The 26191-nt window shown below is 45.1% G+C and overlaps 1 protein-coding gene across 1 annotated transcript in view; it reads left to right on the forward strand.

Moving 5' to 3' along the window:
* The window catches only part of CYBB (cytochrome b-245 beta chain), a 77049-nt gene that overhangs the window by 17202 nt on the left and 33656 nt on the right, over positions 1–26191 (forward strand). The window contains exons 4-5 of the mRNA XM_088445876.1: positions 9152–9236; positions 25544–25689. Of these exons, the coding sequence (XP_088302002.1) occupies positions 9152–9236; positions 25544–25689 (231 nt within the window). The remainder of the gene's footprint in view (positions 1–9151; positions 9237–25543; positions 25690–26191) is intronic.

The following is a 26191-nucleotide window of genomic DNA, read 5'->3' on the forward strand; positions in this document are numbered from 1 at the left end:
GCCGCTCGTTAACAGCAGTACGCTCGTTGCGTTCCGATGTTGAATAACCGCGCATGCGTCGGTGTAACACTGCGCATGTGCGTACTGCAGATTGCGAGTTTTTTTGGACTCATTCCTAAAATAGCGTACAGGAAGTGACATGTCAAATGTGATTGACAGAACAGGGCGTTTTAGGGTGTTGACGAGGGTGGAGATGGAAAAACGCAGGCGTGGCGAGGCGTTTTTGGGGCGTACATACATTAGCAGATGCGAGCGTAAAATGTGTACGGACCGACTCCTACGTCACTGGATGATCCTCTTTCCCTTCCAAATGCTCGCACAGCTTAGGGTCTGGATTACTCGACCACATTGGCGATGGCCTTCTCCTCCGTCCCGGGACTCCACGATGTTGTTGCGATTAATCGCGGGAGGGCAGAAAAGCAATTAGTGTTGGATTGAGAACCGGCTTGGTATGTGTTTTGAAATCAGTTTTTTGGGATAGCACAAAACTGTACGCAGGTGGAACTCAGAGCTGCTAATGACAGGATGACACAATCAATTTGCGTACATGTGTGGGGGTTTATTTGGGCAGCAATTTGTTGGTTAGGGCCTATTGTAACAATAATGTTATCATGTTTTCAGTTTCGCACCATTTTATTTGTGCCTCTTGAATTTGCCTAATTATATGAATTTGTAAATGTTCCTTAAAGAGACCTTTTTTTTTTTTTTTGTTTTGGCCGAGTTTTTGCTTTTTGGCCCAGGATTAAATGTAACCCATTTGTACAATAATTTCACAATCCAATGTCATTGTTTAATTTCCATTTTATTGCTCAAACAAAAAAACTTTTTTTTTAAATTTTGGGGACATCTTTTTTGCCCAAAGATATGTTCCAAAATCAAACAAATTGGCCCAACATAACTGTTGACATAAACATACAACAAAAAAATAAAAACATTTCACAAGAAAGGAGAGGGAAGTTTTGACCAGAAAGGAATATGAGCCAAGCACAGAAGGATTGTGGGAAAAGTCACCATTGCTGTCACCGTTTTTTCACCCGTTTGGATGGGGGAGGGAGGGCGCCAGACCGGGTCCGGGATGTCATCGGGCTGGCCTGTCCAGAGGCAGATGTTGTGGCCTCTGGACTAGGCACAGGGCTAGGCACATTTGGAGGATTGGCTGATGTTGTGCCAGAGGTGGAGGATCCTGATGTTCCGGCAGGAAGGGAGGTCGGCTCCACCATGTGCTGGCGAACGAGCTGCTCCACGGCATTGGCGATGCGGATGTTGGCCCTGGTATTTTCCGCCAGGGCCTGACCAATGGTCACGTTGGCCGCAGCATTTTGCTCCAGGGCCTCAGCCACCCGTAGCAGACTGGCGTCCATCCTCTGCAGAATCTCCGTATGGGAGTCCGATTTGAAATTGAGTTCTGTGAGGAGGGCCACTGCCAGCGAGGGGGATTGTCCTGGACTGGCTTCTGCAGGGTCCTCAGCCGGATGTACTGGTTCCTCCCCTGCAGAGCCAGCAGAAATTCGGCGGCCAAGGCTCCCCTCTGGAGCAGACTCATCCGCCTGTGTCTCTGTTAGGAAAAAAGAGAAAAGCCTCACATTACAATCTACATATTGGCACAATAACATTTCAGAGTTGATGACATCCAAAGATTTACCGGGGACAACATGAGGAGCCGCAAAGTCTGGCATGTCCGTATCCATGTTGGACACGCCAAACACCTCCACAGGCTGCACACACCCCTGTGCCAGCTCTTCTAAATCCGTCAACTCCAATGACACAGGGGTGGGACCCCCACCTGTCCCCCTTGCATGCCTAGCCCTGTCCGCGAGTTTTCGCTTTAGGCGATATTTGAAGTCGCCCATCTGTGGGGAAAAATGGAAGCCATTATCCTTTGGTTTAAAATGGGGTTTGTTTTTAGGGGGGCAAGGGTTTACTTACCGCCGTTTGACATCCCGGGCTAGACGGACATAATCACCCACCCTATTGACAGCAACGGCTACCTCTTCCCACATTCTCCACTTCTGGCTTAGACTCATATTCCTGTCTGCCTGTGGCAGGATGTCCACACACTTCTGGATCAAAACCTCCATCTCCTTTCTTGTGAAATGTGGCTGCCTTTTTTTTTTGGCCGCTTTGGCCAGAATACTGGGCCCAGCAGCCTCTTCCATGTCATCCTCCTCACCTATTTGTGTAAATTTACAGAATTCACAAAATCACAACTTGCCTAATCTTATGTTTCAAATTAATCATTGATAGAAAATGCATGAAAGACTTACCGCCTGACTCTTGGGCATTTTTTCCTTGGTCTGTCACCATGTCTGAGGTCCAAACAAGAAATACACCAGAATTTGAATGTGTTTTCGTGACGTATTTATACATGCGTCCTTATTTTGCGGCCGCATCATTGATTGTGCGGCCCTATGATCCCTCCTTAATTTGTGCGGGAAACGAAACACTATTTATGGCTTGGTGTGTCTCAAGTCGAGGTGGCGTTTTTGGATTGTTGGAGGTTATCTTGGCTGGAGTTTATTGATTGCGTAGAAAGGAGTTGGCGGTTGGAGATTCGTTTGTTGGTTAGATTTGCGTTTTTTTTTTCCGTTATCTTTGTTGGTTTATATTTTTGGGACCTCGTTTCTTGATTTGGTAAGTTTTGTGAAGTCTAACTTTTGTTCAATTGTTATTTCATTGTGTTTCTTATTTTTTGTAATTTTTGGATCCATAATTTCTTCTATTTTAGATTTTGTTTATTTTCGACCCAAAAGACCTTTTGATTTTGACTCTTATATATTTGCTCTTGGTAAGTCCATTTTTTTCTTGTATTAGCGAACTAATTAGCGCATTTTTAGTAGTTACTCTTGTGACTTGTATTAGCGAACTAATTAGCGCATTTTTAGTAGTTACTCTTGTGACTTGTATTAGCAAACTAATTAGCGCATTTTTAGTAGTTACTCTTGTGACTTGTATTAGCGAACTAATTTGCGCATTTTTAACAGTTTAATAATCATTCTAACTTTTTGGTGGTTTCTCTTTCGCTTTTTGTGCCAACATTTCGACCCATTTTGATGTACTGTGTTAAATGTCGCTTTGCTGTTTTGCTAAATGGGTGTTTGGCATATTTTAACTTTGGTCTAGCACAAAATTTATAAACAAAAATGCACAGAGTGAAATGTGTCAAGTAATTTTGGTGTTTATTTTCAGTTTGGACGTATCATGACAATACCCCGGCATGTAAGCAGCAATGGATGGTATCATCAAGCTAAGTTGTTTTAATATAGTTTTGGGGTGGGTCAAAAGCCTTACTTTGAAATCTTTGAATTTCAGGTTGATCTGGGGCGGATTGTTCTGGCCATGCTCCCGGAAGCCGACCAACCTCAATCTCGTCCCAGGCGTAGGCATCGTAGGCATGCAAGGCCCCAGATATTTCGAACACGTGTCACCCTTTTTGGAATGCCCGATGATGAGGTTTTAAGACGCTACCGTCTACCTCCCAAAATCATCATAGACACTCTCTCATTAATAGAAAGTGATCTTGAGCGGCAAATTGACAGTCCAACAGCAATACCACCACTTACGCAATTTATGGCAGTGTTACATTTCTGTGCCTCAGGATCGTTTCAAACAACGGTGGGAATAGTGGCGGGCATCTCCCAATCCTCCTTTTCCCGGATCCTGAGGGCAGTGATGGAGGCACTTTTCAAGCACCTCCATCATTTTATTCAAATGCCTTTGGATATGGTGCCCTTAGTGTGGCCAAGGCCAATTTTTACCAAATAGCTGCCTTCCCACACATCATAGGGGTTGTGGATGGTACTCACATACCACTTCAGCCTCCAGCACGGCTGGAGGCCATATTTCGAAACAGGAAACACTATCACTCCCTGAATGTAATGGTGGTATGTGATACCTCCCTCCAGATCCTGTCCCTGAATGCTAAATTACCCGGAAGTGCACATGACTCCTTCGTCATCCGGCAATCAGGGATATGGCACAAATTAACCAACCTACAAGCTGGTGATGCGTAGCTTCTGGGTAAGTGGAGAGCTTTAGTACATAACAATGTTAAGCTTGATACACAGTGTTCCTGATGTTGTCAATTCTTTTCCATAGGAGACAGTGGATATCGTTGCATGTCCTGGCTGCTCACTCCTTATTTGGCTCCCACACCAGGCCCACAAAGTGCGTTTAATTCCGCACTTACAGCCACCAGGCAAGTGGTGGAGCGCTGTATCGGCCTTTTAAAAGGCCGATTCAGATGCCTCCACCGCTCTGGTGGCGAGCTCATGTATTTGCTGGATATGGTGTCGAAAATTGTGGTCCTGTGTGGGATATTTCACAACATCGCCATAAGGAGTGGTGTCCCAATGCAGCCAGAGGATGCCTTACCTGAGGATGGCCCCCCCGAGGTTGGTCGGAGGTCAGTATGTGGGGGGGCCATACGCGATGATGTGGTGGCCAGATTTTTTAGGTAAGTTTTAACAAAACAGTGTTTATACCTAATGTGTTTGTGTTTGTTTGCGAACATCTAATTTTGTTTTCTTTTTTTCACCATCTTCGGTTTGTTCACATAATCTTTGGCACTACAACGCTCACTACTTCATGCTACCCTTACCAAACCTGGATCTGGTCATTTTGGGAATATATTCTGGAACCCATATCGCAACGCCATGTTTGTGGAATCATTTTGGCATGGTCCTTCCTCAACCAGTTCTTGATTTGTTTTGTTTTTTTTGTTTTTTTATTGGTATGTGTTGTATTTGAGATTATCACTGTGTGTTTTTTTTGTGAGTGACCACTTTGATTTCTCAGTTATGTTGTGAATAAATGTTTGGAGAGTTAAATGTTCTTCCTTTTTTTGGACGTTACCAGCAAGTTTAACCAGGTTAACACACCTTACATTTGACTAAGGGGTAATCCAGTACTGACGCCAGTTGAGCAAAAATGAAATATGTTTTCAGGTTCCCAACCCACACCAAAAGGAAGCCTGGCCAATCATTTGGCTTTGTAAGATTTGCCTAAGCAGCTTGCCCACCAACTAGGAACCTGTAAAATGTAGAAATATCTAATTGACACTACACACAAAAAGGGAAATGACATTGTTACTGTTATGTGTTTCTTGAGGGTGTTTTACATACAAATACAAAACCCAATCTAATTTTTAAAAAATGTAAAACCTTGCAGGAACAGTCTACTTATGTCAGGGTTTACTATCTTTGGTTTTGAAAAAACGAATGAGGCAGAACGTATATTAGAAATAAACAATTTATTTTGAAAAAGATAAAAAAAAAAAAAAACTACTGCCGAAGGATGCCAGACAGCCGGTCAAGGGCCACAAGCACCCCAATTAAATTTTGGCGCATGTGTGCCACACAATCTTCCACCTCTTGCCGACGCCTCTGTTCCTCTGTGGGTGAGAAAAGTGTGTGGATTAATCAAACAATAGGGAATCCACATTAAAAAAACAAAAACACAACGAAATCACTCCAAAACCAAAATTAAAAAAAAAGGGGTGCTGCAAAAATTACAAGGCCTATGTAGAAATACCCACAGGTGTGATATGTGTATGTTGAAATCAGCAGGAAGAGGTAAAGGCAAACTGCTAAATCACCAAAAAACAACCCAAAAATCACGAATAAAGGAATGACACATGATTACATACAAACAGTTTGTGGTTAAAAAAAAACGCGAAAGAAAAACATACCGGTAGCCAAAATGCCAGATCCCGAAGTCCCTCCATCTTCATCCTCGGAGGAGCCTTCATTCCCCAAAGAACGGGGCGGGGTTATCACGGACTCCGGGGAGGGGGTAATTGGAAGAGGGGTGGTTGGAGGAGAGGGGGAAGGGGGACGGAGGGGAAGGAGGCCCGACAGTTCCGGGAGAGGGTCTTGGAAGGCTTGGGAGGAGGGGGGAATAGGGGAATTATTTGGGGTGGAGTGTTGGCTGGGGGTGGGTGAGAGTGGGCGGGACCGCCGTCTGGCCGGACGGTGACGGCGTAGTCTTGCCTGTCCCCCTAAAAGATGTCAAACAAATTGTGGTTAGTTTCTGGCCAAATCCTGGCCAAATAACATTTTAAAATCACCCACCACCAACAAAAAACATGCAAATATGAGTAGAATGAATATATCAGAAATAGAGGGAAAACATGGCCATGCAGATATGAGGAGAATGAATAAATAGGACAGACATGAAAACATGCACACGCAGATATGATGAGAATGAAAAAATAGGACAGACATGAAAACATGCACACGCAGTTTGCCCCACAAAGACAAACATGAAAACCACAATACATAACACTTACTTTCCACTATCTGCATGCGAAAGCATGCCAGCAAGCGGGGCATTCGCCGTTGCAGGTCAGACCACCTGCGCTCCAGCTGGCCGATGTTGCGGCGTGAGCCGAAGGAGCGCAGGCGGGCCTGTGCCTCCGCATACGCGGAACGCTTCTGCCGGTTGGTGATGGGTGGAGGCTGGCTGGTGATACGCCGATCCATCACCTCCATTAGCACCAGCAGCTCGCGCCTGGTGAATGCGGAGGCTCTCATGATGGCAATGGTGTTTTTCTTAAAATTCATTTTTGATAAAGTGTGCCAAAAATTTCTGATTGGCTAATGTATCTTGGAAAGTAACAGGAGCAATTTTATTGGTTAGTGTATGAGTCATGTGTTCGACAGGGCCAGAAATCTCTGGAGAGTTATGATAGGCTTGATGCAGTGACATGCGTAAGCAAATTTAAATAAAGAAATGAACCCCGGGAAATATGCGGGGATCCACAGCAATAGAACAATTGTTTCATTGTGGCTAACATGTTTTTTGAGCAATAAAAGCGAATGTTTAAGCCGTACGTATTCTGCGGGTAAACACAAACACGGACAAGAGTAAAGTTTCTTGCATTGTGTTGAAAAAAAAAAACAATTAAGCTAATTGATACATTGATTGGCATGATACGATTGATGGAGGTAGGCAGAATAAAGGAGCAGGTAATCGACATCTGACATGGCCACTTCCGGTTTATACTTGTGCGTGCGTTCCCTTCAAGCCATTTCGGGGATGTACGCTCGCTATTTCGCACGCTCGTTAGTTAGAGGAGGGGTCGTCTGAGTTTGGGGAGGATTTTTAGATGCGATCGAAAATACGAGCGAGCCCTTGAATTTAAATATTTTTGTACGTACGCCTAACGTACGTGCGCCCGCTTGCGAGTGGGTCTGAATGAGGGCCAATGTGAGCAGAAGTGAACAACTTGAAGCTGCTCAACTGTAAAGTCCACTAAGCAAAGAGAAGCATACCAGAACTTCAATATATATGGTTTCACATGAAAGTGGTTTTGTGGTTGAGTGTGAACATAGATGGAGATTATTTAGAGTAGACAAGCTGAGATAAGAAGAAGGAATTGTTTTCACAGTTACTGTTTACACCCCCCACCCCGGTATTGTTGTTGATCCAATCCTTAATATATTATTATTATTATTATTATTATTATTATTATTATTATCCTTTATTTATATGGTGCCACAAGGGTTCCGCAGCACCTTACAAAGTACATAAACAAATGAGCACACTACACAAGTACATAGACCAATGATATCACAGGGAAACCAGTTATTAACAGTACAAACAGTGCAGGACAAATACACGATTTATACATTGCTGCATAACACTTAAATAAGCAGCATGGTGTCAGCAACCAAGGGTTAGGTGCTGTTGTAAATTAAAGCAGGAGTAAGTGAGGGAAAAGCACATGAGGGAAGAGGGCCCTGCTCGTGAGAGCTTACATTTTAAAGAGGAGGGGGCAGACAAACAGGGGTGACACAGATGGGCTGGATTGTGAGGAAGGAACATGGAGTAGTGGGTTAGGATGAGAGCTGGAAAGCTTTGAGGAAGAAAGGGGTCTTGAGAGCCCATTTCAAGGTTACGAGCCAAGAACCAAAGTTATCATGGAATTTTGAGTTAAGGCCAGGGGGACAAAGAAAGCCAGCTACACGAGGAAGTTGGAAAAGGCAACTGATATGAGCATTGAATGTAAATAATGAAGTGGAGAGTTTAGAAGGTAAGAGTAGGTGGGAGTGACCAGATGATAGAAGTACCCCAACACCAACACTTATATTTTCTTGTTTGCTACCTCCTTTATATTGCTGTATTGAAAACAATAATCAAATACTGTATACAATTCAGAACAAACACAACTGTTAGATGTAACGATGCAGTAATAAGGAGACTGTTATCTTTTTAGAGTACTCAGGGGTCTAAGCCTTGGAGAGAGATAAAGTGGGTGGAGATAAAGTACCAACCAATCAGCTTCTAACTATGACTTTATAAGCTGTGCTTGAAAACTGACAGGAGCTGATTGGTTGGTATTTTATCTCTATCCAATTTATCTCCAAGACTTGCATAGACCCCTCAGTATTTTTCGCTGCTTAGGATTTCCACACAAAAAATTAAGAATTTCCAATAACTGAAGTTAGGGCCTGATTTAGAGGTGGACGCGGCGTCAATGTTTGCGTAGTTGAGCAATATTTTGCTACTGCGCATGGGCGAAAAGTCAGAGAAAGCCCTACCATGTATGTGTGCCACTGAGTGTACGCAAAGGCCGCTGTTGCAAACAAAGTCACTTGAAATAGAGCTGGCACAAGACAACCATGGGCATTCCCGGTAGGTGACTGTGAGGTGACCTGAAGTGAATGCAAAAAAAGGGCGTCTCATGTACGTGTAATGGGAGTGTCCAGGGAGTGTCAGTGAATGCTGCTACGTTCCTAATTCAGAGCTGCAGCTACAGAGGCCATGATTAGTGGAATTATAGGGCATAGCAAGTGTCAATGGTTGCTGCAATGGTGCCTCGATGGTGGAGTGTTCCAGTACGCTGGCAGATTTCCACTATCCAGTGTCTCAGGCTTGCAATCTCCGGCGCTCCCAATTGCAGAAGAGGAAGGCTGAGACTATAATTTGCATATTATTGCAGCAGCAAATTCAAAAGAAAGCAGCACATACATTAGCATCCCTCATAATCAGGCCCTCAGTGAGTAATTATAGACAGAGATAAATCTGAAATATATATAAATCTTATAATAATGAATTATTAAATTTTGAAGTATTTCTATCTTTTATATGACAAAATAATATCCTGAATGAATGAGAGCTTCATATTATGTTTCTCAAATCATTTATTCAGTGCTGTGGGAGAAGCATCAGAAGACAGCTGGATAGAAACCTCACTTTTCACAAAATGGTGGCATGGATGATTGCATTACATACAGGTTGGTGAACAGCAAATATTTTTATGACACAAGGGTCTATTTACTAAGCAGTGTTAGGAGACAGAGTGACAAGTAATAAGGTGCCAACTGTCATTTTTCAAACACAGCCTGTGAGATGGCAGTTAGGAGCTTATTGGCTGGCACCTTATCACTTTTCACTCTGTCTCCTTATACTGCTTAGTAAATAGAACCCACAGTCTCATGATAATTCAATCAGACAATAACATTTTAATGCTAATAAAATAAATTTAAAGGAGCTTCCAAATCAAATGATTATATCCCCATCCCAAATGTTTATAGCCAGCATATAGTGACTATTATTTTAATTACACTTTCCTATCCAGTGTTTTCAGGATTGACCAATCAGTGCGCTTAAAGTACAATGGACAGTTGCTTGTTCTCAGGACCTGATTTAAACCCGCTCGCTAGGACGTGTTCGCTTGTAGCCAGCCATTTTTCACATTGTGCGCATGTGTACACGTCGCAGTGCGCATGCGCAAACCAGTGCGAGAGATCGGGAAGCGTTCGCTCGCTGCGCATAGACTGCCCAGCAGAGTGAGTGACAGGAGAAGCCGTTTGTGGGTGGTGACAGGGGCTGGCTGCTAGAAACGGGGGAGTGGAGATGCGAACGCAGTTATGCCTGAGCGTCTCACCGCCATTTCAGAGTCAGCATCATAGTACACGTCACCTGGCTGGATTTAACACTGAAGTGCTCGCAGTGCTTGCGGTAGGTTATGGTCAGCCACAAGCGCTGCAATCACATCTGATGGTACTCGATGGTACCGATGGGCGTGTTAGGAAAAGCTGGTGGGCATCAGCATACACAATGCGATCGCACGCTAAGACATAGTGGGCGTGCTAATGCCTTGCCGTGCGATCGTCTACCTTCCCAAATTTGCATACGCTAGAGCAAGTGAACGCATCTATCGAGCGGGTCTGAATGAGGTCCTCAGTCCATCAGCTTTCCGTCTCTTACAATGTAATTTACTATATTTAACACAGGGCCGGATTAAGGTTTGTGGCGGCTGTAGGTCATTTAATTTGTGTGGGTTCATACTTCATACTAATAAAATTGTCATAATGATAATGTTATTAAAAAGTATAATATGTAAATATTTCCAGCACCGCAAATGTGTTAAACACAATGTAATGACCCCTGCTTATATTACGCCATCCAGAGCCACCAATTCACATTATCAAACAATGCCCCCCATACTGGTGTTGTAGCTATGTGTGGGGGCCCCCGGGCAACTGCCCCACCTGACCTTAACTGATTTGACAGCACACTATGGTGACACCTAGCAAAATAATGTTCTATCAAATAAAAAAGATTGCATGATGCCAGAGAAGCATCATGACAAAGCTGGTCTGCAGATCTGTGAAATGTCTTCCCTACAGGGTGGGAGCAATGAACTGGGCTATATAAAGTGGTCTAATACCAATTGGTCAAAGCTGTATTCATTCATACTATAAGTAAACATTAATTATAATATTATAGGTGAGCCAAAAGGATCTTGGGAAATGAAGATTTATTCTTTGGGTGTAGCACCCTTTATGAAATCCTGTTTGGTGTACCAGCATTACACCTAGTTTGGTAATAGTGTATAGTGATCTAGATAAGTAGATATGTGATATGCACATATATATATTTTTATGTGGTAAAGAACAAGGGCCAAAACAATGAGGTATAACTTCTTTTACTTCAATAGTGCAATGACATCAGCAGTTAATCAATTGTAGGTAAATCAGAAAAGTCAGTATTGGATTCAGTGGAAATATCCAGTATAGTTATGTTACAGTATTGCCATAGCTGGAAGTGATAAATCAAATCTGGTGGTATCCAAATATGGGTTGGGTACGGGTTGCCGGCGATCTGGCATCCCAACACGGTAAGGATGTCGACAACCATCGGTCAGCATCCTAACCTTCCCCCTCTCCCTACCCCTAACCCTCCCTCCTCGCTGCCTAATCCTAACCTCCCCCCTAGTGCCTAAACCTAACTTTCCCCCCACGCCCTAAACCTAACCCTCCCCCCTTAGTGTCTAACCCTAACCCTCCCCCTAGTGCCTAACCCCTAACCGTAACCTTCCCCCCTAACCCCAATACTTAACGTTGGGATGCCGGTGGTCGGGATGCCGGCACCGGGATTCTGACAGGTGTTGGGATTCCAGCGCCGGCATTCTAAGCCCTGGCATCCCAACCAACGGTATTATGACCACATCCCCCAAATACAAAGAGCATAAGCTTATGCAGATAGCAGTATGTAGCACTCAAGTATTATGTGTCTCAATTTCACCTAGAGGTGGTGATAAATGCAATATATATTCCAGTCGGACCTGGCTGCTAGCAGGAATGATGCACCTTAAGTACTCTATTACGGCTTCCCGTTGTATTGAAAAAGTAAAATGACTTACCAGTAGGTTGTAGTGGTGACAGAGCCTTGTGGGCAAGTGAGAGGAACTGATTTCAGCCAGTTATAAAGCTCCAGCAGGTATGCATCTCAAGCACCATCAGATATTTTGCGTGCAGTCTCTGGTATGATGCAAGGCTGATTCAGAGTTGGGAGCAAAACAAAAAGAATAGCAAACTTGCAACTTAGCAAATCCAGATTTAAAAAGTGCAGTGTTGGGAGGTGCATTGCCAAGCTGAACTATAAATTACAGTGTAAAAATAATGCTGTCAAGCTTATGGGGTACATGCAAAAGCCTTCAGCGTGCGCATAAAAATGAAATAATTGGCCTCATGCTATGCCCTTGGCGCATGTCACATTGGTGTCTCCGCAGATAAGTTACCAACTGCAGCCTCCTCATCTCAATGGCATTCTATCAGTGTGGGGACAGTGTCAATGAAAACACTGAGGGCCTGATCAAGAGGTGCACGCAATTCAAGCGCGTTGCTGATGTTCACGTAGTTCAGCGATTATTTGCAACTGCGTATGCGCTAAAACTCCTGAAAACCCATTTGGAGTATGTTTTTTTTACATTTAAAAAATTGCCAGGTGCCCACCACTTTGGTGGTGACCCCCTCTACCCTACATGGTCTCCTCCAGCACCCATTGTGCCAGCAGCCCATGAGACAAGCTGGAAAAGAGGATGCGAAAAAAGAGGAACTGCTTCCTTTTGCTTCCTCTCCATCATGGACATCCTGGAGCCTCCACTCGCAACCCGAGTGAATGGAACAGAACAGCGGAAGAGCAGGTAAGTTAAGGAAGGGGGGGGGGGAATCTACAATATTATTATATAAGGGGGCACAGGGAGCAAAAGTTAAATATATTTTATATGGGGGGACAGGTAGAACAACTTAAATATATAAATAAGGGGGTGGCAGGTGGCAGAACGTAATTAAATATGTAAAAAGGAGGGCAGGTGGCAAAACTTGGCACAACTTAAACATGTAAGGGGCATGTGGCCTAAATTCATTAAAGCACATACTAATTAAACAGAAAAAGCGACAGGTGGCACACGTTAATTAAACACTCTCTGCCTCTCCCTGCCACCCACTGCCTCCCCTGTCATCCTTTGTTTCTTACTGTCTCTCCCTGCTACCCTCTGCCACCCACAAACAAAGGAATGTATTGTATTGAAGCACAAATTGAGCCACATACACTTTACAGAGTAAAAATCAGGCTCTGTGAAAATACTGTATTCTCACAATGCATTTATATACACTATATGGACAAAAGAATTCGGACACCTGACCATTACACCAACAGGGGCTGTAATGACATTGTATTAAAAAAATACATATACTTTAATATGGAGTTGGTCCCCCTTTTGCAGCTATAACAGCTTCCAGTCTTCTTGGAAGGCCTTCCACAAGATTTTGGAGTGTTTCTGTGGGAATTTGTGCCCATTCATTCTGTAGAGCATTTATGAGGTCAGGCACTGATGTTGGACTAGAAGGCCTGGCTCGCAATCTCCGTTCCAGTTCATCCCAAAGGTGCTCGATGGGGTTGTGGCAGGGGCGTATCTATAATGTATGCAAGGTGTGCGGTGCATACGGGCCCCTGGATATCCAGGGGGGCCCACACCGCACACCCTGCACCCATATAGTTTCATACGTACCTGTCCGAAGTCACCAACGTGCTGCACCGCAGCGCCAGGTCGGTGGTGCAGGGATGCAATAATCACTGAGAAAATGGCGGCGGCATTTTCCTGGTGACTCTGCACATGCGCAGTACTGCTGTCCCTGGTGCTTTGTGCACTGGGGCACAGTCATGTTTCAACAGAAAAGGGCCCTTTCCCAAACTGTTGCCACAAAGTTGGAAGCATAGCAATGTCCAAAATGCCTTGTTGAAGCATTAAGATTGCCCTTCACTGAAGATAAGGGGCTTAGGGCCTGATTCAGAGCCGAACACTTTGACCAGAGCGCTCGCTCTGAATCAGGGCCCTCCTCCATGAAAATGGAGCGGCCTCCTGGCCGCTCGCATAGCTGTGGGTGATCACCCACAGCATATGCGAGCGTCCATGATGATGGTCGCGATGGTCTTGACCATCGCGACCATCGGGCTTGCGACGGAGACCCTGCGGTAGGGTCTCGCTGCCGCAAGCCCTGGAGTGATTTTGGCTCTATCAGAGCCAAAATCACTCCCACTGACATCACTAGTGATGTCAGTGGGGCCGGCTTCAGACGGTAGGCGTTCCCATGGGAACGCCTCCGTTTGGCAGGCACGCCCACCAAAGGGGGTGTGCTGTCAATCAACATCGACAGCACGCCTCCTTTGGTGCGAGACCCGGAGCGATGGAGACCCCGTCGCTCGCCAGGTCTTGCGCATGCGCACGACGGAGCTCCCTCCATCGTGCGCATGCGCAGTGGGGGAACATCGACCCGCTTGCGAGCGTCCTGCGCTCGCGAGCGGGTCTGAATGACCCCCTTAGCCCAAACCCTGAAAAACAGCCACATACCATTATCCCTCCTCCACCAAACTTCACAGTTGGCACAATGCAGTCATGCAGGTAACGTTCTCCTGGCATCCGCCAAACCCAGACTGACTGCTAAACAGTAAGTCACTCCACAGAACACGTTTCCACTGCTCCACAGTCCAGAGTCGGTGTGCTTTACACCCCTCCATCCGACGCTTGGCATTGGACTGGGTGATGTGAGGCTTGCATGTATCTGCTCGGCCATGGAAACCCATTCCATCAAGCTCCTGTCGCACAGTTTTTGTGCTTATATTAATGCCAGTGGAAGTTTGGAACTTTTCAGCTATGGAATCAGCAGAGCGTTGGCAAGTTTTACGCACCATGCACCTTTGCAGTCGTTGACCCCGACGATCAACGATCGCGGGTCTCTATAGTCATCAGTAAGTTGATGGTGTGCTGGATGATCGATATTGATTATCCAGCATACCAAGGAGGGTGCATAACGATCTGCCAGCGATATCGTATCGCTGGCAGATCGCTACATGTGTACGCACTGTGATAGGATCACTGGTAAAGTGGTCTGTGGCAGGTACATTTGTCCCAGATTCCTGTCTTTTGTGTTTTAAACCCCCAGGAGAAAGTCTGCAGTGTAGCAGGCTTGAGTTTCGGCTTTTTGAAAAGCCGGTTTGGGACCTGGGGGTTGTGGGTGAGAGGAGAGGGAGGGCTCCACCCACGGCCACTCCAGGTTTTGGATCTTGCAGCCTGGTAACAGGCTTGTTAAGGTTTCCACCTGAGAGTGGCCAATATAAGCCTAGTGTGTTGAGGGCTGATTGTCTCACCTGGGAGAGCAGGCAGGGAGTTTGCTCAGAGACACTTGAAAAACCTATCTATCTGTGAGTACTGTGCTGTGCTTTGTTGCTGGCGAGGGCATTAGGCCCTGCCAGGTTCCGGTAGTGAGGGAACTACCTGTGAAGTTAGTGCCCCGACAGGGCTAGGATTTATATTTATGTTTTCTTTATACTTCTGTCATTGTACAATAAAGACTGGCGCCGACCAGCTTGTACTTGCATCCAGACTGGTGTGCTGCTTCCCTGCTGCTGTGTGTGTGTGTAAGGAAGGAGTCCTCTACCCAGGAGAGGGACCCCCTAACCTAACTGTGTCACAATATGGTGGAGAATGCGGGCACCCACACACACTGAAGTTGCAGCAAGAGGAAAACTTTCCGTTTAAAAATTAAAGGGACAGACACCCAATTTGTGAGTGTGGAAATAGCGCTGTGTCCTTGGAGTCCCATAGAGGAGGCGTCAGCCCATGCTCAGAGAGGCAAGGTCCAGCTTCCAACCTACACCCCAGGACAAAATGGAGGACATTATTAAAGCCCTGCTCCAAGCTACAGCAGCTCAGCAGGTATCTACCAGAGCTCAGCAGGAATCTACCAGGGCTCTGCAGGAATCCACCAGGGTGCAACTGTCGGCCTTGGAGACAGCCCAGGGGCAACAACAGGTTGCCATCGAGGAAACCCGCCGGGCCTTAGCGGAAAACAGCCAGGCCATAAAAGATGTGGTACAGCACCTGATCGCCCGGCCCAGAGATGTTCGTACTGGTCCTCCCACCACCACTCACTCCGTACGAGCCAGTCACTTCCTCCAGAAGATGACTTCGGGCGATGATGTGGAGGCCTATCTCACCGCATTTGAAAGAACGGCCGAAAGGGAGAGTTGGCCCAAGGAGCAGTGGGCAAGTCTGGTGGCACCTTTTTTGTCTGGGGAGCCACAAAAGGCCTATTTCGACTTATGCCTGGCTGATGCCAAGGACTATAAAAAACTAAAACAGGAGATCCTAACTCGCTTGGGAGTCACCACCTTTGTTCGTGCCCAACGGGTCCACCGCTGGGAGTTCCATATGGACAAGCCTCCATTTTCACAGATGCATGACCTCGTCCATCTGTCCTCAAAATGGCTACAGCCCGAGACACTGACGGGACCACAGATCGTGGAAAGGGTCGTGATGGACTGGTACCTGTGATCATTACCTGCGACTCTGCGCAAGTGGGTGAGCCATGCAGACCCTAAGTCCGCGGACCAGTTGGTCGAGCTGGTGGAGAGGAACGTGGCGGCTGAGGAGCTGATGAGTATGCCCCACCGAGCCCCGATGGTGCACCGGCGAACTCCCACAGACACTGGTAAGACTGTTCCAGGGGAGAAGGGTGCTGGGCGGTGGAATGTACCTAAGACTGAGGGTGTAGAACCTGGAGACAGGCCTGCCAGGCCAGGAAGGTTCTTGCCCCGTAAACGACTAGACATTAATATGACTCAGTGTTTCCGATGTGGTGGCTTCGGCCATATTGCCGCTAATTGTGCACTTACAACTGAACCTATGCAATGTGATACTGCTCATGTCTACCACAGGGGGTCTTTCTTTGCACAGATAGCCTGTACGGCTGACCAGCAGGCTGTGACTGATAAGCACATGTGTGTACTCACTGTAGATGGCAACCGAGTAGAGGCACTGTTAGACTCTGGTAGCTTGGTGACACTTATAAAAGCTGAGCTGGTGAACCCCTTGCGGCGTGAGGGGAAAACTGTTGGTGTGACCTGCATACATGGGGATACTCGATATTATGTTACTGCCGAGGTGAACATCGAGACACCATGTGGTTCTGCTATAGTTTCTGTAGGTTTGGTACGTGGTCTGATGTACGATGCAATATTGGGGAGAGACTTTGCTCACTTCTGGAAGTTGTGGGAAAGCCGTTTTGTTCCAGAGGTGAACAACCCCGATCCATTTGAGAAGGTTGTCAATGTAGTGGAGGAGGGAGTTTCTTCTGAGTCAGAGTTATTCCCTTTTTCTACTATGATTGGCGAACTAGAGAATGCGGAGCGTGACGGTGGCCCGCCAACTGATGTGCCTCCCATTGAGGTGGGAAGTGTTGTTGGGCCAGGTGATCGTCTGCCTGATTTAGAGGTCAGAAGAGAGGTCTTTGCCGTGGAGCACTTGAATGACCCTACTTTGGAAAAAGCCAGGGAGAATGTAAAAGTAGTTGATGGTAAACCCGTAGACCCTGATAGTCCTTTGTCCTATCCCCACATGGCAATGTGGCAGGATTTGTTATATCAGGTGACTAAGAAGGGGGAAGATGTTGTGGAACAACTAATAGTTCCCAAAGCCTACAGAAGAACAGTGTTGGATCTGGCCCATGGTCATATAACGGCAGGCCATCTAGGGGTAGAGAAAACCACTGAGCGAATAATGCAGAGGTTTTTCTGGCCCGGGCTTCATAAAGAGGTATCTGACTTTTGTGCATCCTGCCCTGAGTGTCAGTATCATGCTCCCAGGCCACATTTTAAGGGTCCACTAGTTCCATTGCCTATCATAGAGGTGCCGTTTGAAAGAATAGCGATGGATTTGGTTGGACCCTTAATGAAGTCTGCCAGGGGACACCAGTATATTCTGGTCATAATGGATTACGCTACCAGGTACCCGGAAGCGATCCCGTTGCGCAATACGTCAGCCAAGACCATTGCAGAGAGCTAGTTCATGTCTTTAGCAGGCTGGGTATACCTAAGGAGATACTAACTGACCAGGGTACACTGTTTATGTCCAAAGTCACGAAAGAGTTATGCCGCCTGTTCAAAATCGAACAGTTAAGAACTTCGGTTTATCACCCCCAAACCTATGGGCTGGTCGAGAGGTTTAACAAGACGTTAAAACACATGCTTAGGAAAGTGGTCGACAAGGATGGTAGGGATTGGGACTACTTATTGCCGTATTTATTGTTGGCCATAAGAGAAGTTCCCCAGTCCTCCACCGGGTTTTCACCCTTCGACTTGTTGTATGGGAGACACCCAACGGGGTTACTAGACATTGCCAAAGAGACATGGGAGAAGCAGTCTAGTCCTTACAAAATGGTGATTGAGTATGTTTCTCAAATGCAGGAGAGAATTGCTGCGGTAGTGCCGATAGTGAGAGAGCACCTGGAACAGGCTCAACAGGCACAGCAGAGGGTATACAACCGCAATGCTCGGTTACGCAGTTTTGCTCCTGGGGACAGAGTGTTAGTATTGGTTCCCACTGTGGAAAATAAACTTTTGGCTAAATGGCAAGGGCCCTTTGAAATCTTAGAAAGAGTGGGGCAGGTCAATTACAAAGTTTACCAGCCGGGGAAAAGAAAGCCGGAACAGATATACCATATAAATCTGTTAAAGCCCTGGAAAGATAGAACGGTACTGTCGGCCGTCCGAGACCCTCCAGTAAGTCCAGGGCCCTTAGTTCCCGAAGTGACAGTGGCAAAAACCCTGTCGGCAATTCAACAACAAGAGGTCAAGGAGTTTCTGATTAGAAATAGGGTGCTGTTCTCTGACGTACCTGGGAAAACCTCGGTCATTAAACATGACATCATCACTGACCCAGGGGTTAAAGTTAATCTAAAGTCCTATAGGTTAGCAGAAGCACAAAGAGAATCGGTGTCGAAAGAAATTAAAAATATGCTAGAGTTAGGGGTTATTGAAGAATCACATAGTGAATGGTCAAGTTCCATTGTGTTGATTCCAAAGCCCGACGGGAGTGTGCGTTTCTGCAATGACTTCCGAAAGTTGAACAGTGTTTCAAAATTCGATGCCTACCCGATGCCAAGAGTGGATGAACTGATTGAGAGACTAGGGACGGCAAAGTATTTAACCACTCTTGACCTAACCAAAGGGTATTGGCAAGTACCGTTAACCGAGAGCGCCAAACAAAAGACAGCTTTTTCAGCGCCAGAGGGCTTGTTTCAGTACAAGATGTTGCTCTTCGGGCTACATGGGGCACCTGCTACCTTCCAAAGAATGATGGACAGGATTCTAAGGCCCCATAGACGGTATGCGGCTGCTTATCTGGATGACGTGGTCGTTCATAGTGCTGATTGGCAGTCTCACTTACCCAGGGTACAAGCAGTGTTGGACTCCATCTATAAGGCAAGTTTGACAGCCCACCCAAAAAAGTGTTGTCTAGGCATGGAGGAAGTAAAATATCTGGGATACACCATTGGCAGAGGCCTGATAAAGCCTCAGCTCAATAAAGTTGATGCCATACAAAACTGGCCACGGCCTCTGAATAAGAAGCAGGTGAGAGCCTTCTTGGGAATTACGGGGTACTACAGGAGGTTTATACCCAACTTTGCCACCATGGCAGTCCCACTGACTGACCTGACCAAAGGCAAACAAAAAGTCATGGTAGAATGGAGTCCTGAGGCAGAGAAAGCTTTTCAGGAGTTGAAAGTAGCGTTGTGTTCCCAACCAGTCCTGATGACTCCTAATTTTGAAAGGGAATTCATAGTACAAACCGATGCATCAGAAGTAGGTATAGGAGCGGTCCTGTCCCAGAACAAGGAGGGTGAGGAACACCCTATTTTCTATCTTAGCAGAAAGTTGAATGTACATGAGAGAAACTATGCCACAGTGGAGAAGGATGCGTTGGCCATAAAGTGGGCGTTAGAGGCTCTCAGGTACTACTTGGTCGGAAGAACGTTCAAATTGATCACTGACCATGCCCCTCTGAAGTGGATGTCTGAAAATAAGGACAGTAATGCGAGAATTACAAGATGGTTCTTGGCGTTACAAACTTTTATATTTTCAGTGGAACACAGGCCAGGAAGCCAGCTGGCCAATGCTGACGCGTTGTCACGCGTTCATTGTTTGGGGGCTTCAGTTGTTCCGCCCCACAGGTCGAAACAAAGGGGGGGGATATGTGATAGGATCACTGGTAAAGTGGTCTGTGGCAGGTACATTTGTCCCAGATTCCTGTCTTTTGTGTTTTAAACCCCCAGGAGAAAGTCTGCAGTGTAGCAGGCTTGAGTTTCGGCTTTTTGAAAAGCCGGTTTGGGACCTGGGGGTTGTGGGTGAGAGGAGAGGGAGGGCTCCACCCATGGCCACTCCAGGTTTTGGATCTTGCAGCCTGGTAACAGGCTTGTTAAGGTTTCCACCTGAGAGTGGCCAATATAAGCCTAGTGTGTTGAGGGCTGATTGTCTCACCTGGGAGAGCAGGCAGGGAGTTTGCTCAGAGACACTTGAAAAACCTATCTATCTGTGAGTACTGTGCTGTGCTTTGTTGCTGGCGAGGGCATTAGGCCCTGCCAGGTTCCGGTAGTGAGGGAACTACCTGTGAAGTTAGTGCCCCGACAGGGCTAGGATTTATATTTATGATTTCTTTATATTTCTGTCATTGTACAATAAAGACTGGCGCCGACCAGCTTGTACTTGCATCCAGACTGGTGTGCTGCTTCCCTGCTGCTGTGTGTGTGTGTGTAAGGAAGGAGTCCTCTACCCAGGAGAGGGACCCCCTAACCTAACTGTGTCACAGCACCATAACAGTTGATTGTGGAATCCAGGCAGAGATGAACAGTCTTATTGCAAAGGTGGCATCTATCACAGTACCATGTTTGAAGTCACTGAGCTCCTCAGAACGACCCATTTTGTATCACAAATGTTTGCAAATGGAGACTGCATGGCTAGGTGCTTGATTTATACACTTGTGGCAACGGGTCTGATAGAAACACCTCAATTCAATAATTAACAGGTGAGGCTAAATACTTTTGTCCATATATTGTATCTGGCATATACTATAAATGTGGTATTCGGTCAGATTATCAACAGTAACCATGTCGACATTCACCGTTTTGGCACCACAACATCGACATTAAAATGTCGACATGGTTTGACACGTTAACATGAACCATGTCAACATCCTCAGAATGTCAGCATGTTCACTATGTCAACAGAAATGTTGACATTCTGAGGATGCCAAGGGTTAGGCTGCAGCATGAGGTTAGGGTTAGCTTGGGGTAAAACACCATTAGACCATCAGGAATGGTTTGTTGACAGTTCGTCATGTCGACATAACATCCATGTATACATGATGAATGCCAACATGGTCACTGGCGACATGCTAATCATGTCAACAGGCTGCATGTCAACAGCTCAGCCATGTTGCATTCTCATGTCGAACTGATGCATGTTGCCATGATAACTGTGGACCAATTATACCACGCCCGTAACATTAGGCATACTGATTAAATTAAGATTATAATGTTGACGTAAAGTGCATTTCTGACTATCTCTTACAGTACAGCATTAATTAAACAGGAAGGTCAGATCTGTAGCAATCCTTATTACTCAAACACATTTCCCTATTTTAAGGCAGAGATGTTATATTTCTCCAACATACTCAGTCATTTCAGTTATTTTAACCCCTACGCAGCAGATCATGAATGGGACTCATCATCTGCATACACAGTAAAAAGATAACCTTCCCACCTAGATGACTGTTAGACACTTGCTGCCAGCCGTTGAGGGAGTCAGGAGGTGCCGTCGTCATAAGCATGAAAAATGCAGTTTGTTTTGAGTTTGTTATGAGAACCTCCAGGTAGAATTCTGCTGTTTGCATTTTGGAAAAGTGGATAAATATTGAAGATAGAACCACAAAGTGTTTATTTGGTGGTGTTTATTTAAAAAATATCACACTTCTTTTTAGTTCACTGTTTTGCATTTTCAGGTTTTTTTTATCTATTTTGTTAATATGTTATTTACTTATTTAATGCTATTTTCTGAAAATGCAAAGTCTTCTGAAACACTCACAGTACAATTTCTGTGGGTACTACATAAAACAATTGATTTTTGTGTTGGAATGTGACGAGCACAGATGTTGAAAGATGGTTCAGCAGCAAAGGGCCTTCAAGTACTATTGTCTGCACTTACTGTAGCTCTCAGAAATCCATTATATATCAGACTGTTGGTTTATATTTCATGGTCTGCAGACTTGTATATGGATTTTTCTGGTAATGTACTTCCCTTTTACTGGAGTTTTATTAATTTTTTAACTGTATTACAGAGCAAATTGTAAGACATGGTTTGTATTTTATGTTCTGGAAAAGCAAAGCTTGTTTTCTACCATGTGTCCACTAAAGGCATTTTTACATTGCTAACAAGAAGAGAGGGTTTCCATACAAATTCATTGTAATGTAGCTCAAGAAGAGAATGTTCTCAAAAGAGCCATTTTGTAGTGGTAGAATGGCCAGAGGCCACTTGTTACATCTGCCTCTGATCTGCTTACTCCGAGCACTTCACCTCAACCCAGCATGGTCATCTGTAATGGGACCTGCTGGTGACAGGTGAACAAAAGTACTGAGTAACAAGGAACCTTGGGCTTTTTAGCGAAATTAATGAAGGAAGGCCAGACCTCTAAGCATTGCAGGAGAAAATCATTGCAGCTTGGATAAGCAGAAATAAAATTGCTAGGCTTCTATTTACATAGATCATCAGGGCTTCCATCAGAAATTTTGGGGACCGGGAATGACAAAATCGTCAGGGCCCCCACCTCCACCCTTCTCCCGCTACCTTATTCCTACAAAAGAAATTTTGGCCAAAAAATATCAAGCCTGTCCTCTTCTGTGTCCAGCCACCCCCCTTACGTGTGGCCAGCCAGACCCCCTTTCTGTGCATCCAGGCATCCCCCTCTTATGTGCATCCACCAGCCCCTCCTTATGTCCATCCAACCAGGCCCCTCTTATGTGCGTCCGTCCAGCCAGGCCCCTCTTATGTGCGTCCTGCCAGCCCCCTTTATGTGTGTCCAGCCAGCCCCCTTTATGTGTGTCCAGCCAGCCCTCCTTATGTGTGTCCAGCCAGCCCTCCTTATGTGTGTCCAGCCAGCCCTCTTCATGTGTGTCCAGCCAGCCCCCTTCATGTGTGTCCAGCCAGCCCCCTTCATGTGTGTCCAGCCAGCCCCCTTCATGTGTGTCCAGCCAGCCCTCCTTATGTGTGTCCAGCCAGCCCTCCTTATGTGTGTCCAGCCAGCCCCCCTTCATGTGTGTCCAGCCAGCCCCCTTCATGTGTGTCCAGCCAGCCCTCCTTATGTGTGTCCAGCCAGCCCCCTTCATGTGTGTCCAGCCAGCCCCCTTCATGTGTGTCCAGCCAGCCCCCTTCATGTGTGTCCAGCCAGCCCTCCTTATGTGTGTCCAGCCAGCCCTCCTTATGTGTGTCCAGCCAGCCCCCTTCATGTGTATCCAACTAGGCCCTCTTTTGTGTGTTAAGCCTCTCCCCCCTTCTTTCACAGGCACAGCACTGCCCGCCGGCAGCTTGATTAGGGATGGGACATCGAAAGAAAACATTGGAAGTACCGATGTTTTTAACATTGAATGCAAAACATTATTTAGATATAAACATTGGTTCTCTGAAACCAATGTTTACTGATGGGTTTTTTTTTTTTAAGCAAACTGTATTTAAAGATTTAATAGACTAATAAACTTATACTATGGCTATCTTCATGGAGGCAAACAGTATATTGTATATATATATATATATATATATATATATATATACACACACACACAAAGCAGCACAAGAGGGTATTTGATTTCAAGGTGGCATTTTAAATTAGATGTGTTTGCACATGTTTTTATTTTCTTGCTGTAGTATCTGCAAATAGCTATTTTGGGCTCATTATCTTTCCTATCAAGATGTTTCCACAAATGACTTTTGGGTGGTGCCATGTTATTTGTATTGTCAGTACTCACTACTAGTGACAGACAGTATTGCAGAAGTGTTGTGTGTTACTGCTGGCTTCGCTCGCCATGCTTCGGACATGGTGACTCGCTACACTCGCCACATGGTTATATTCCCCCTCTATGCCCACTTGGATGGTAGCGAATGACGTTGGACACTGGCTGATGATGTCATGGTCAATCTACGGAAGGGGATCTAGCTGTTACCCTCTCAGCTCCTCACCAATGATGTCACTCCAGACACTGAGGCACCGCTGAGTCTGTCACATGCAGAGTACACATGCAGTGAGTGCCTGACAGTGACACTGTGAGACTTTCAGCTCAGTTACCAATAGCTACAGCAGCCACACACCCCAGCAGCCAACCAGGGCTCACTGAGAGCAGCACCAGTGACAGTGAGCCAGGGCTGGGATTGTCCTATGTGCTGCAGCTGATTGGCTGACCAGAGTGTCTGTCACTCTGTCAGCCACCTCCCCCAGCAGCAGCATGCACAGCAGCCATAGCCCAGTCAGTGTTTTGTACTCTATTCTTAATAGTTGTAGTTTTAGTTGTAACTGACTATAAAACAAGGAGAGAGCCAGCTGGCAGCCCAAAGCAGTGACAGCACCACACAGTGTTACAAAAAAAAAAAAAAACATTGGAAAAGCAGGGAAAAACATCGGGGGAGAAATCTTGTGATGGTAATGAAACATTGAATCAAAAACATTGCAGGGTTAAACATCGAAACCATTTAACCGATGTTTCCGATGAAACATCAAATGATTCCCATCCCTAAGCTTGATTAAACTTACCGGCTTCGTGTGTCACTGACATCTGCTCTGCAAAGTCCGGGACATTGATGTGCCTGCATATGTGCAGTCATATTGCCAGACGGACAGGGGCTGTTATAGCTGTGGCGAGTCCTAGTGCCCACCGGCTCAATCTAATCTGTTGAGAGGGCAGCAGTGCTGCTGCTGCTCTCCGTAAAATATAAATGCCAGAAACGACAAGCGGTGGGGGCGCAGTAGCTGCGAGCGGTAGGAGTGGGCTCCCCCCTTTCTGCCAAGTGTCCGGGCCTCATGGCGGCCCAGCAGATCATTACACCAGGTAATCTGAAGAGCTCACTTTAAAACAAGGACTTACATTTTAGATTGACAAAGGAATCTTTGATGTTTTTCTTTTGTCATTACTATGATATATTTGTAGGAGTTTTTATGATGCAATGTAACATCTTGCTTCAATAAAAAAAATGGAAAAATTAAATAACTAATGCTAACCTTAACCTTTACCTAATATTGTCATTTAATCATAATTCTTACTCAGAATTGTAGACCTATATTAGCTGAATTTTAAACATAACCCAAGCATTAATCCTAGTACTCCACTTGGTACAATAGCCACACATAGACACCTTGATCAAGTTCTCAACATGTCATTGCCTTAATATAACTTGTATATCTTCTTCTGCAATAACAAGAATACCCAATTTGCATTACTATAAAATCAACATAAGAACAATTTTGTACGAATGAGAGATGATTTATTAATATATGCCGTAAATAGATTTACCTGATGGGTCCCTGGTAACTTTACTCCTGTAGTTGCTATTTATTAGGTCATATACTGTATATCTATTGTCTACCACTTTCTATATTTCGTGTCCCTTTCTCCTTTGTAATGTGCTTTGTGGTCTGTTTATGTCTAGTGTAATTGTCATCCATTGCAGACTTCATTTGCTTGTGTTATGTTCTGAGAATTTTTTTGATTTATATATGGAAGCATGTCATTTTAAGACACTAGTGGCCCTTATCACTGTGTAATACAGGAAAGCTTAGAGTGTCTAAAAATGATGCACAGTAGGATTGCATATATGTTCTCTTTAAGACTGTGTCTGTTTTTTAACCATTTTTTTTACATCTTATAAATTGCATCAGCTATTCACACTGTGGCACATTTGTTTAACGTGGAAAGATTGGTGGATGCAAGAGTGGAGGAAAATGGTACAATTAAAGGTATTCTCTCCGACATTGGGGACACTGGAAATGAGACATATCTCAACTTTGTTCGATCAAAAGTACCAGTAAGTAACACATTTCTCATTTACTAGATGGTCTAAAAGATGTAGTTGATTTGCTTGATTTTATGTTTAAATATTAAACTATTAACATTAACAGAAAAATAATGATGCCAGTTTAAAATAGAAATAGTATAGCGTACCTGACATAAAAAATGTACATAAAAACAGTACTTTCTGCATATTTGGGCACGTTTAGAGTTGGACACATTTGCTCTCCAAATGTACCTAGAAAAAGAAGTTTGCAGAAAAGTGTTCTCACGTAGATATTTTGAGTCAGATATGTTCTAAGATGGATCCATCTGAAAACCAGTAATATTTGCCCCATGCATACATCATGGACCTGAATGAGACTTGGATGGCCTCAGATGTTACAGAAATAAATGCATGTATTTGCTCTCCAAATGTACCTAGAAAAAGAAGTTTGCAGAAAAGTGTTCTCACGTAGATATTTTGAGTCAGATATGTTCTAAGATGGATCCATCTGAAAACCAGTAATATTTGCCCC

Source organism: Taudactylus pleione, unplaced genomic scaffold, assembly GCF_031769625.1.
Source record: "Taudactylus pleione unplaced genomic scaffold, aTauple2 ptg000391l, whole genome shotgun sequence".
In the NCBI taxonomy this organism is placed as follows: Eukaryota; Metazoa; Chordata; class Amphibia; order Anura; family Myobatrachidae; genus Taudactylus; species Taudactylus pleione.